The sequence below is a fragment of the Dromiciops gliroides genome, chromosome 6 (assembly GCF_019393635.1).
Source record: "Dromiciops gliroides isolate mDroGli1 chromosome 6, mDroGli1.pri, whole genome shotgun sequence".
Taxonomy (NCBI): domain Eukaryota; kingdom Metazoa; phylum Chordata; class Mammalia; order Microbiotheria; family Microbiotheriidae; genus Dromiciops; species Dromiciops gliroides.
Window position 1 is genome coordinate 77,294,873 of NC_057866.1, and position 12,965 is coordinate 77,307,837.

At 39.4% G+C, this 12,965-nt stretch overlaps 1 protein-coding gene across 1 annotated transcript; it reads right to left on the reverse strand.

Moving 5' to 3' along the window:
• Positions 1–1,046: 1,046 nt before the first annotated feature.
• On the reverse strand, positions 1,047–12,233 carry CLRN2 (clarin 2). The gene is made up of 3 exons (XM_043972423.1): positions 11,981–12,233; positions 4,143–4,322; positions 1,047–1,312 (listed from the first exon to the last, which is right to left on the reverse strand). Exons 1-3 carry the CDS (start codon positions 12,231–12,233, stop codon positions 1,047–1,049), a joined length of 699 nt encoding a protein of 232 aa, XP_043828358.1.
• Positions 12,234–12,965: the final 732 nt, after the last annotated feature.

Sequence of the window (12,965 nt, forward strand, 5' to 3'; positions counted from 1 at the left end):
AGGTGTCCTGTCATCCAGGAATATTAATGGCTATTCATGGTTAATGGTCCCTGGTTACTGTCTCTGTTGATCGTAAGGGTTGATAGGGACAAATCCTCTTGGTTACTGTAAGAACACAAACCTTGTTTCTCTGTTAACCCTATAAGGTATTATTAATAAGGACTCAAGCCTCAGTTTATCTGTTAACTCCTTTTTGCCTCCTCCAATAACCCTGGGCAAATGACTGAATTACTTAGTGCCCTCAGAATGCTAAGACTTTGGCATAAGTCCAAGATGAGTTGCTGACCTGCATCCTGGGCAGTGAATTTCTTCCTGGGTGTTTCCTACCTTGTTGAATACAGGGCTAGACTTAAATTCCATCTTTTTAAAAATGTGCTTGTTTGTGGCTGAGGGGAGGGCAGTGTTATACTTTACTTGGCATGAAGATAAAAGTGGAAAATGATTCTACACACCTGGGTTTATTATCACAGGTGTTCACAATTTAGGAAAACTTTCCTGCTAACATCTGTGCCTACCCAGCAGATCCTGAGAGGATGCTTCACTTTGCAAACAGCTCTCTTCAGAATTCCTATGGTGAGTAATTCAATTTACAAGCCTATTCATACAACAAGAATGAATCTTATTTAATTCAGTAGACATTTGTTAACCAATGGAAATCTAGCATATCCACCACCATGTTCTTTTCTGTTTTCCTTTAAAGAATACAACATAAATCAGAGTCTGAGGATATTTTGAGTTTCCTACATCCATAAATTTCCTAGGATGAAAGTCTCTAGAAAAAATGCCATTATTGTACATCTCTTATTCCAACATTAATTTCTTTTTCAGGCAGTGAGGTCCGTGTAGCATATAATTTATAATCCCTGGTTATAATTACAGTTTCCAGTGACTTTTATAAAATCTATAAAATCACTTCCAATTAATGGCCAAAGCATTAATGAAGAAAGGTTTTCATTCAATTCAAAAGCATGAGAACCCAAAAGAAGCATGCCTCAATTCAGTTCACAGAACTATTTTTAGAAAGAGAGTACAGTTAGTCGAGGCTATTAATACAAGATATCCTCTGCTGTCACAGTTGCTTCTTCTATTTTGGTCTTTATCTCAGGAAGGGGAATCTGACTTATGGCCACCACCAGCAAATTTGCTGCGTGAGCTGCAGCACTTGCCACACAGATCCAGAAAGACTCTTCGTACTGCTCCTCCACGACGACAAACTGAAAGATCCTTTCCTGAAAATTGGCAATTCTATCTGTGAGGTCATGGAATTTTACAGCCGCCACGAAGCTCCCAATGGCCAAGGCAACAACACCACCTAGAACCAAAGGGAGATTCAAAATTCATGATGGCAATTAAAGACTGCATGGTACCTTACTTAAGTTGTAGCGTCTTGATTAAGATTGTGCCAAACTTTTTCTAGCCTGAATCAAACCTCTGAAAACCCCCTACTATATACTATCCAGTTTCTATCCATGAGGGACTCATGCAGCAAAACCACTCTGATTCAGGCTAAGTAAGACTGAGCCCAATCTGAATTAGAAGTTTAAAAAAAAAAAGAAATGCAATCTTATTTTGAAATGCCTATAGCAGTTTTGAACTAGGCTAGCAAAGCACTATTAAATAGAAGTCGTATTGAATCTACTCTAATAAACAGATAAGAATCACTTATAAGTAACTCATTAGTTGTTTGAAATGGTTGCTAGTAAAGCATTTGGAAATGGGTCGTTCTTGTCACTAGATCATCCTCCCTGCATTTTTAATTACATCATTAATAGGAATTTCAGCCTTGTCTCTTCGGATGTATCTCAAATTCCAAAATCATGGAATCCGATTCAATTCATTAAATAACTATCAGGCATCTTTTATGAACAAGGCATACAATAACAAGGAGATACAAATAACAAATGGTGGGAAGAATTGAATCAGACACAGCTTGCCCACCACAGAACATAAATCATAGGATAAAGTTAGATACAGTCCTGGATTTCCAGGAACTTAAGATCTGATGGGGAGACAAGTGTACAAATAAGTATAGAGCCGGATTTTGCTGTGTTTTGTGAGTGATTTCTATTTAGCGACTTGTAAGAATATAAATGAGATAGAACTTCCCTTCCCCTTATGTGCTACTAGAGGGAACTTTTAATTCTATATTCCTGTTCATAGGATTCATAGACAGAACTGGAAGGGACCTTAGAGGTTATACATAGCTAACCTTATTTTACAGATGGGGAACCCGAGGTTCAAGTTAAGTGACTTGCCCAAGGAGTAAGTGTCAGAGTCGGGATTTGAACCCACTTCCTCTGATTCCAAATTCAGCATTCTTCTTCCTGTACCATGCTATGGGAACATGTGTATTCAAAACTTAACTGAATAGAAAAACTATAAATCCCTAAACACCTCAGTGGGCCTCAGAGAGGAGAGGTTGGGTTCAAAAGAGAGTCTGCTTCTTCACTGTGTGTCTTTTCAGCCGGCATTTCCACTTACTTAGTTGGCACAATGCTTATCACCTCCTTATTTAGCCTTGGTTCGCTTTTTCCATAGATAAAGGGTAAGGAGAGGAGATAAGAGCAGCAAAGAAGTAGGAAGAGAAAGGAAAGAAGAGAGACTCATACACCTCCCTTCTTCAGGCTACTTCAGAACTAGAGTTTTGACCTTGGGATCCTATCACTGGATGGAGAGTTGGAAGAGACTTTAGAATTCTGCCCCGCCCCCTCATTCTACAGATAAGAAAATAAGCTTTAAAGGAGGGGGGTGGGGGAGGAGGATGAGAAGCTTGGAGCTCAAAGCACTGGTCAAATCTAATTCTCTTTCCACTCCGTCATGCAGAGTGCCTACTCTGCTTTTCATTTCTAGCTTCAGGTACCCACCTGATTTTGACTCTCCCCTCCCCTCCACCACGGATATGATTGGCAGGCCTTGGAGTAGGGGTATAAAGTTAAGTTGGTCAAAAATGGTTACAAGTTCAGGTTGGGGTGCTGGAAAGGATCAGAGTGAAGGCCGAAGGCAGGGATGTGCCATAGTCTATAGACTCAATCTTGTGGCATACTGTTTGCCTACTGGAAACCCACCCTGCCCCCAAGATTTTTAAGTTCAATAGTGATTATTTTTTTTCCATTCCCAAATGGACTTGACCTTTATTGGTCAGCACCTTTACCATAATAAATTAATTAGTTATGGCTCTGGGGATACAAGCACAAAGAATGAAAGGATCACTACTCACAAGGAGGTTATACTCTAGTGGGGAAGACACTTGCTTTTCTCTTATCACCTTCTTTAGATGGCGCTACTGAATCTTCAGCTACTAAGCTCCATCCTTGGCTCCCTCATATTTCCTCCAGCCTACATCACCTCCCTGTTCCTTTCCCCATTTCCTCTCTCCTGACTGGTCCTAGATCTTTCAGCATCCTTTTCTCTTGGCTTCTCTTCCTCCCTCCCCTCTGTCTCATGCCTCGAATTGCTCTTGTACCCAAATAACCATGTGTATATTTTGGGTGTAGACAAAGATAGAGGGATTATTATAATAGCCTGAGTAACTTACAGCCATGAGAAATAGATTTCAATGGATAAACCCAGAGAAAAGCAGAAGCTGACCTTAAAGAAATGGTAAAACTATTTATACAGTAACCACAATATTGTAAAGATAAACAACTTTGAAAGATTTAGGAACACAATGCCATGGTCAACCTCCTGATAAAGAAGTGCTGGACTCAAAGTGTAGTTTGAGATATATATGCACACACACGTTTCTATATGACATGCACATATAAAATGTGTATATATGTGTATGCATGATGGGTGGTGCACATATACATGCATATATATGTATATGCATATGTGCGCACATATGCATATACACATATATTCACATTTATATATTTCATAACCATTGCAGGAATTTGTTTTGTTTTACTATATATTTTTGAAACAGGTGTTTATTTTTCTTGCTTCCCTTCAGGAAAGGGGGGTTGGAAGAGGAAGGAGAAAGAGGAAGGGAGAAGGGAAAGAAAGTGGAATTTGGAAAAAAAATTGAGAGAAATGAAGAAATAGCCAAGCATTTTAATGCCTTCCTACCATAAGTTTAACTGTATTTCCAGCACAGTTTGACAATTACATTCGATGTGAAGCAATTTAGGAGTGTACCTTACCTGCAAGTACATTCCACAAACATATCCCCGCAGGACCATTTACTGCACGATACGGGACCTTTATCATATTGAGGATTGCAAAACCCATGCTGACCAGAGCCAAGGCCATGCCCACAAAAAGGAAAATTAAAATCATGACATGAAGGCCAGTGTTCAGCTGTTTCACCATGTGAGGAAAGACTGGGGAGAAAGAAACAATCATTGTTGTATTTCATTAAAGGGTAATAAAGTCCTGTACTCTGAGTGGGTGGTATTTTGGTTGTTTCTTTGAAAAGCACAAATGACATTTATTATGAATACTCTAACAAATTGGGGAAGAGCCAAAGCTAGCAGGTGCCTTTCTGAGAAAAACATGCATCTTTTCCTGTTCTTGATATATGGATTTAATGTTCATTGGGAGGCCAGACCTTTAGACTCTGATCTTTAGGTATTAATATTGTGCACAAACAGCTTAAAAACAAAAAGATCGAAGGTGGCAATCTAAATTGACTTGACCTTTTGACCCACTGATCTTTCCTGAGTGCTGATTCACACTTCTCCTTTTACACTATCCTTCTTTTTCAGAAGAGGACTTGCATGAGGGGTAGGACCCCAGAAATTCCAAAATAGGATGTGAACCTCACACAAGGAGGAAATTAGGATAATGAGGAAATAACCTACTTTTTTCACTATAAATATAACCATTTTCATCTCCCTATTTGAGACACCTTCTGGTGTTCTCCCTGTGGTTATTACAGTTTTTTAATAAAAACTAGAAACTGAGTCACTGAGTCTTGTAATTCTTTGGGACACTTCACCATCAATTTGGTCAATTAAATCCATCCCCACTTCAATTATAAGAAGTGTGAATTTGTAGCAAACCACAGGAACCTAAAGTGCTATGTAGATGTTATTCATTTTTATTGTTACTGTTATCTTGCTCTCATTTTTTTATGGGGTTCAGGTAGAAAGGGTCCTGGGAAAAATGACTATTGTATTTATTATTCCTTTAAATTAAAAGTTCTACAGATTATTACACAAGTGGACAAAATTATTATTAGTATCATTACCTTCTACTTCAGTTAAATAGCAGACTTTGATACTTGTAACACAGCCATTGTTTTTGTTTTTTGTTTTTCTCCTGAGCAGAGAGGAATGCCTTTTTTTTTTCTCCTTTCAGGGCAATGAGGGTTAAGTGACTTGTCCAGGGTCACACAGCTAGTAAGTGTCAAGTGTCTGAGGCCAGATTTGAACTCAGGTCCTCCTGAATCCAGGGCCAGTGCTTTATCCACTGCATCACCTAGCTGATCTGACTTTTTTCCCCAATAAACATTTTTATTTGAAGTTTTGAGTTTTAAATTCTATCCCTCCTTCCCTCCCTCCCCTCACCCCTCCTTGAGGCAATAAGCAATCAGATATATGTTATACATGTGTGGCACAGCCATTGTACTGAAACCAGTTTCTCTTAGGTTGCCACTGGTCTTTCCTTGGTTAAAACCAGTGGTCCCTTCTTTGTACTCATACTTACAGAAGGCTCAGCTTCATCTGACACTGTTGACCTAACCTTCCTTTTTTCCATTCCTGCCTACCGTGACACTACGTAATCTTGAATCTGTTGTTATCTTTTTCATGCTTCTCTCCTTGTTTCCTTTCTCGGCTAATTTTCCCCTTGTGGACTAAATGTCAAGGGATTCCAGGGCTCACTCCTAAACCCTCTGCTCTCTTTACTCTACATCCTTCCTTAAGGGAGTCCATCCATTTGTGTTTCCAACCATCTCTATGCAGATGACTCTCAAATGTAAATATTAAGTGCGGACCTTGTTTTCTTTTGAGCCCTATATTTCCAGTTATCTCTAGGAGATCTCCCCTTATGTGGAGATTTACTTACAATTTCAGATTACACCTGAAATTTAACACTGGAAAATGTCTTCTTTCGCTTTAGTCTCTCTTTCCCAGTTTCTACCCCTGCAGTTAGTCTTTTTTTTTTTTAAATTAAAAAAAAATTTTAAATTTTAATTTTTTTTAGTGAGGCAATTGGGGTTAAGTGACTTGCCCAGGGTCACACAGCTAGTAAGTGTTATGTATCTGAGGCCGGCTTTGAACTCAGGTACTCCTGACTCCAGGGCCGGTGTTCTATCCACTGCGCCACCTAGCTGCCGCTCTTTGTAACATATTTTAGAGTTTGTTCTTGCCGTCCATGCCCTCAACTGCTACCCTTCATTCTTAAATTTAATTCAACAAACATTTGTTAAATTGCCTCTAATGGGCAAGGCTCTCAGCTGAGCTATTGGCCCTGCCTCAACTGTCTGGTTGGTCCTCCTACCTCCATAACATAAAATCAGAGGTTTTGAAGCAGGAAGGAACCTTAGAGATTATCCAGTTCAATTCACTTGTTTTACAGATAAGGAAACTGAGGTTAAGAAAGTTAGTTACCCAAGGTTATGTAAACAGCTAAATGATTCAAATCCATAATATCTGGTTTCAAAATCCATATACTTTTACAGCCACTGATGTGGCTTGTAATTTTCTCCATCTAAAGCACAACTGCTAGGATAATCTTCATCAAACAATTTTTTATTCATATCCCTCCCCTGCTCAAGGATCTAAAGTCCCTATTAACTATTTTATCTTTCTATCTAATATCTCTCTCTCTCTCTCTCTCTCTCTCTCTCTCTCTCTCTTTGGTTCCAAATTCTCTCCCTCCCTCCACTTCTCCCCCATCCACTGAGAAGACAAGAAATACCACATCCATTATACATATGATTGACTATTTTATTAAAATACAAACAGCTCTACTTGGCCTTTAATGATTTCTACTAATTTGGCTAGTATCATTTTATTCTGTTTCATAAAATTTAGAGGTGAAAGGGGCTTTAGAAATCTAGTTCTGCATTTTCATTTAAAAATGAGGAAACAGGGCAGCATATCACCAGAAATGTTCTGGAAGAAATAGAGAATCAATCCACTAATCCAATGCAACAAACATTTATTAAGCGCCAACTAAGTGCAAAGCCCTGTCCTAGGCTAGTCCCCCCCACCCCCAAAGTTCCTGCTCTCAAGAAGCTTTCATTCTTCTGGTAAGATACAAAGAATAAGCCAATAAGGAAATACAGAATAACTTGAAGAGTTAACAAAGTTAACAACTAAGAAGATCAGAAGAGGAAGTGAGAGAAAGAAAGCTAGAGATTAGGTGGAGGCAAGGATGGGGAGCACCTCCCAGGTGTGAGGAGCAGCTGGGGAAGACAAGGAAATGGAGCCACAAGTTTGGGGAATGACAATCTGACCAGACGGACTGAAACAAAGAGGGCTTGAAGAGAAGGAGTGTGCAATAAACGTGGGAAGGGAATTTGGAGCCAGATTTTGAAGGGCTTCAAATGTCATGTTTGTATTTTATTCTAGAGGTAATTCAGAGCTACCGAAGCCAGAAAAAGTCAGACTTGACTTGGGCAGCTATGGAGAGTCTGGATTAAATAGGGGAAAGAATGCCTCTGGGCTCAGCATTGGAGTACAGTTAGGAGGCAATTGTAATGATAGCTAGCATTTATATAGTGCCTTAAGATATGGAAAGTGCTGCTCATAATATAATTTGATTCTCATAATAACCCTATGAGGTAGGGACCACTATTATCCCCATTTTACAGAGGAGAAAACTGAGACTGAAAGAAGTTAAGTGATAATAGTCCAGGTGAGAGGTAATAAGGGTCTGAATGGGTGGGGAGGTTGCATGTGTGAAGGGGAAAATTTAAGAAACAAATGGAGGTGGAATTGATAAGGGTTGGCAATCTGGCAAGTTTGCCATGAAGGGGAGACAGAAAGAGAAGGGTCTAGGACAATTCTGAGTTTGTCAATCTGGTTATTATAAGGATAGTGTGGTTCCCTCCATAGAAGTAGGAAAATTTATAGAAAGAATGGAATTGGCGAGATAAGTGTCTCTGTTTTGAATATGTTGAATTTGAGATGACTACGGAGAATCTAGATAGAGATGACCAATGAGTCCTTGGTGATGCAAGACCAGAGTCCAGGGGAAAGACTGGAGCTGGATTGACAGATCTTGGAGTCATCATCATAGAGATGATAATGAAACCCATGGGAACTTCCTCCTCCTCCTCTTTCTATCCCCTCCCAAAATAAGATATGCTAAACAAGACAATCTATGGCTAGACCATAGTTCCTCTCTATTCAGTAAAAGCTGGTCCTTGATGCTATTTTTGAATTCCTCCCTATCCCCAACTAGATAAGATCCTTTCATATACAATCTTCTTTTTGGGGGTGGGGGTGGAAGGTTGTTCTTTTTATATTGAATTGTTGTGCTCGCTTCGGCGGCACATATACTAAAAAAATTGGAATGATATATTGAATTGTTGATGTTTGTTGATATTGGGAGAAAGGAGTAAAAAAGAGCAGATGCTCTGCCAAACCTCTTCCACAGTGACTACTGCTAGTTGTATTATTTCAAATAAGATATCTTAGGATATACAAGTAAATAGTCCTGAAATTAAAATTAATTCATCAACAAGTATTTATTAAGTGCTCATTATACACCATGGTGTTAGGTACCGGAAGAATAAAGACAAAAATGAAATGCTTCTTGGCCATACTCCACTAGGGGAAGACAACAGTTATTCATATAAGTAAATACAAAATCTAAGCTAAATACAAACCAGCTTTGGATCAGGGAACAGCCATGAATTGGGGAAGGGACGTCAGGGAAAACCTCTTGCAAGAGGTGTTATTTGAGCTGGTCCATGAAGGGAGTCAGGAATTCCAAGAAGCAGAGGGGAAGACCTACCCTTGGCCTGAGATAGTCTGTGAACCCTGCTGCATAGCTGGCTGTCACTCTGCAACCCAAATGCAAGCCAGCAAAGGAAAGAAACTGCCCAGAGCTTCCAAATGGAGTTGTATCTAAAACACCTAGAAGAGATGGGTATCTGCCTCATTCTGAAGTTTCTCCAGACTAGAAGATAATCAAATAATTCTTTAGTAGCATCCCAGTCAAGGCTATTTGTTATTCTTCATTAGGGGTACTTCTGGTTTTGGAAGGGATGATTATTCTTTTTCAGTGGTCTTCCTCAGGGACAAATACATAGTGTATGCTTGCTTGCGGTGAGTGTTCCAAGCTAGGAGAGGGTAGGCAGCTTTACTAACAGAACAGCCATATTAGTCTTATAGTAGAAAAATGGAGGAGCAAAGCCCACATTTTTGATGGAACAATCACTTCCTACCCCAACTCCACACTCTTGGTCCCAAATCGCAACTATTGCCTAAAACTTCATTTTATGTTCAATAGAAAGTGAGGAATACCCTCAACATGTGGCGAAGACAAGGATAAGAGTTACCCAGAGAGTACAGATGGCTCTAAATTTGGAGTGTTGGAGGGAATATTCTCATCAATGAGAAATTGGACCCATTTGATTATTTGAATATTACCTCATGCTAAAGTCAGAGAAGGGTGTGTGTGTGTGTGTATGCGTGTCAAATTGGAACTCAGGTATTCCTGATTTTAGCTCTGGTGCCCTATCCACCATGGTACCTGAACAGGTCCTGGTTTGGGAAGCACCTTCCATTTGCACTGTATATATCATGTATGTATCTAATTATTTATTTACATGTTGTTTCCCCTATTAGAATGTGTGCTCTTTGAGGACACAGATTGTTTTATATCTGGTGCATAGTAGGTCCTTTTGATAACATTCATTATCTCATTTGACCAAATGAGGTAATCAGTGCAAATATAATGATCCCTATTTTCCAGATGTGGAAACTGAATGCTTGCCTATTATCACAGAGATGGCAGAACTGTGATTTCAACTCAGGTCCCCTGAGCTCAAATTCTAATTTCAAACCCAGTTCTGTTTCTACTTGTACCCTTGTGCTTTGGACTCCATTCAAAGATTATGTTGACTTTTAAAATAAGGCGTTATTTAAAAAAAATTATATTATTCCTTGTTAAGTATTCACAATTGAATTTTTGTCTTTATGAAGTTATTTTGCCAAATGCTGAGACTTAATTGTTACAATCACATTTGTAGGCTCTTGATCCCCTAAAAGCAATGAGTTAATTTTTATTAACCCAAAGAAATTTTTTCTTAAATTTCCATTTGAAACTCTAATACTACTTATTTTTTTTCCACTTTCATGGTAGTAACTAAACTATGAACATCCATTTGCATTCATTTTGTTTATGTTAAAAATATCAGTCTCATTACACATTGAATAAGTTCTTTCTTTTTAAAGAATTTTATTTATTTATTTTTTTTTTTTGGTGGGGCAATGAGGTTTAAGTGACTTGCCCAGGGTCACACAGCTAGTAAGTGTCAAGTGTCTGAGGCCAGATTTGAACTCAGGTCCTCCTGATTCCAGGGCCAGTGCTCTATTCACTGCGCCACCTAGCTGCCCTGCCTAGCTTCTTTCAGAGAAGCCTTTCTTGATCTTTCCAGCTGGTAATGTCTATCCAATGAAATCCTTTTGTATTTATTCTGTATGTATGAAATATCAACTTATATATGTACATATTATTTCCCTGTACCCTCATCCCCCAGTACAATATAAACTTCTTGAGAGTAAAGACTCACTTTTTAAAAATTTGCAACCCCAGTACCTAGCAAAGCAAGTACCTGGAATGTAGTAGGTGCTTGATAAATACATGCTTGTTGATTGATTGATTATATAGCATATAGATATTAAGTGACTTGTCAGGGGTCATGCTGCTAGCAAGTTAAAAGTGAGATATGATTGTAGGTATTCCTGACTCTAAGCCAAGCACTCCTGTATCCCCTAAAGCCGAGATGCCCCTTTTCAATTCATACTGGAGGAAAAATGAAGCCCAAAGAAAAGACTTATTCATATTTACACAAGGAATAAATATGAGGTTACTCACACAGGTAGTAAACAAAGGCAGGGTTCAAACTCAGGTCCTCTGCCCTCTTTTCAATAAACCAGATTGTCTCTCAGTGTGTGTGTGTGTGTGTGTGTGTTTATGTTATGTGCCTCTTCTTATACACATATATCCCTCAAAGGCCACTTCCCAGAACCATAGGATTTATCCTAGTTGTCATTAAATGTGGTCACAGAAACTTGTCCATATCTCATTTAAAAAAAATTCCCTATCACCTCAAATTGTTCTTAAATAACCACAGTCCATGTTTATGTATCATTACAGTTTGCAAAGCACTTCTTTCACAATAGTCCTTGTCAGGTAGGTAGATGAAGAAAACAGGCTCAACCAGGTGAACTAACTTGTTGAAAGCTACACAACTACTCAGTGCCAAGATCTTCTAGACTCACAGTCCAGCGTTCTTCCCACCAATAATAATATTAATGATAATGACTCACACCCAGTCTGTAAGGTTTATAACACTATACTGCCCTTGTTCTCCTGAAGAGCAATGGGAATTTTCATTGGCTGTTTCTTTGCCTGGAATAGTCTCCCTTCTCATTTCTTTTTCCTGGCTACCATAGCTTCTTTCAGGTCCCAGCTAAAATCCCATCATCTATGAGAAGCATTTCCTGATGCTCCTTAATGCTAGTGCTTTTCCTCATTTGATTATTTCCAACTTATCCTTTACATATCTTGTTTGTACATAGTTGTTTGCTTGTTGTGAACTCCCTGAAGAACAGAGCCGTCTTTTGCTTTTCTTTGCGTCCCCATTGCTTACTTTGCATAGTACCTGGCATGCAGTCAGCACTTAATAAATGTTTACTAGGCTTACTGACAGTTTAGCACATAGTCTGACCTACTGGGTGCCCTATCAGTAAACATTTCTTCCCTCAGGAGACAATGAATGCTACATTTAATAAAACTTACTAGTTTAAAAGTTTAAAAAAGGAACCGGTTTCTGTGGCATGCACATGATACTCACTGGTGAATCGGGAATGCCGGCCACCCAGCCCACACTGGCGGACTTTGCAGCCCCGGAAGAGTCCGTAGTAAATGTCTCCAATGAATTTAACTAGCTCTGGATCTGTGGCATTGACCAGATCGACTCCAGTCTGACAGAGGATCTTCCCACTCAGCCACTTGGGGACTGCCATGGCAATGATGATCAGCAGGAAGGATGAGAAGCTCAGCAGCGAGGCCAAGCCGAACCACGTTTTTTTAAAACATCCAGGCATCCTAGTGGTTTTACGAAATCATCCCTGAGGTCCCTCGCGGCGGCAGCAGCAGCAAGGGACAGCAGCATTTCCCTGGTGCTGGGAAATCCTGAGGTCCAACGTCAGCTTTTCAATACAGGACATCTTGAAGTGTATCTTTCCCCTTCCTTTTCCCTCGATGCTCAAGCACATGTTTACCATGACAACATCCTGAAACGGTTGCACAGAAGGCCTTGACTAGATGCAAGTGTGCAGAGAGGATGGTGTTTGTTTCTGAAGAATGTAACCTTATACCAGCCTCCGACTAATGTTTCAGCCCATGGTTTAATTGTCCCCTGTTTTAAATATTCAAATGATACCGGGGTGCTTATCATAATTGCCTGAAAGCTACTATGGGGCAAAACTAAGGAGATGAGATTGTAACGAAGTGTCAAACAAAGTGTGAAAAAAGCTGAGGGGGAAAAATCAAGTGATTTCCGCAAGAATTCTCCTGACAATGAGACTGTATCAAATGTCATCTCTTTTATCCCTGCCAAGACCTTTCTGTCTTTCTCTGAATGTCGCTGCTGTCAGATCTCTTAGGACAACCAATAACTCGAGGAAATGACCTTCCTTTCTCTGAGACATTTAATTGAAGTATATAAACAGTGCTTTATGACACCTAGATTTGTCAGTGGGTGAGTCTTCTGAGTGTAAAATTACAACATAAATCAGTTTGTGGATTCAGGGCACTGAACAAACAGAGCAGTATGT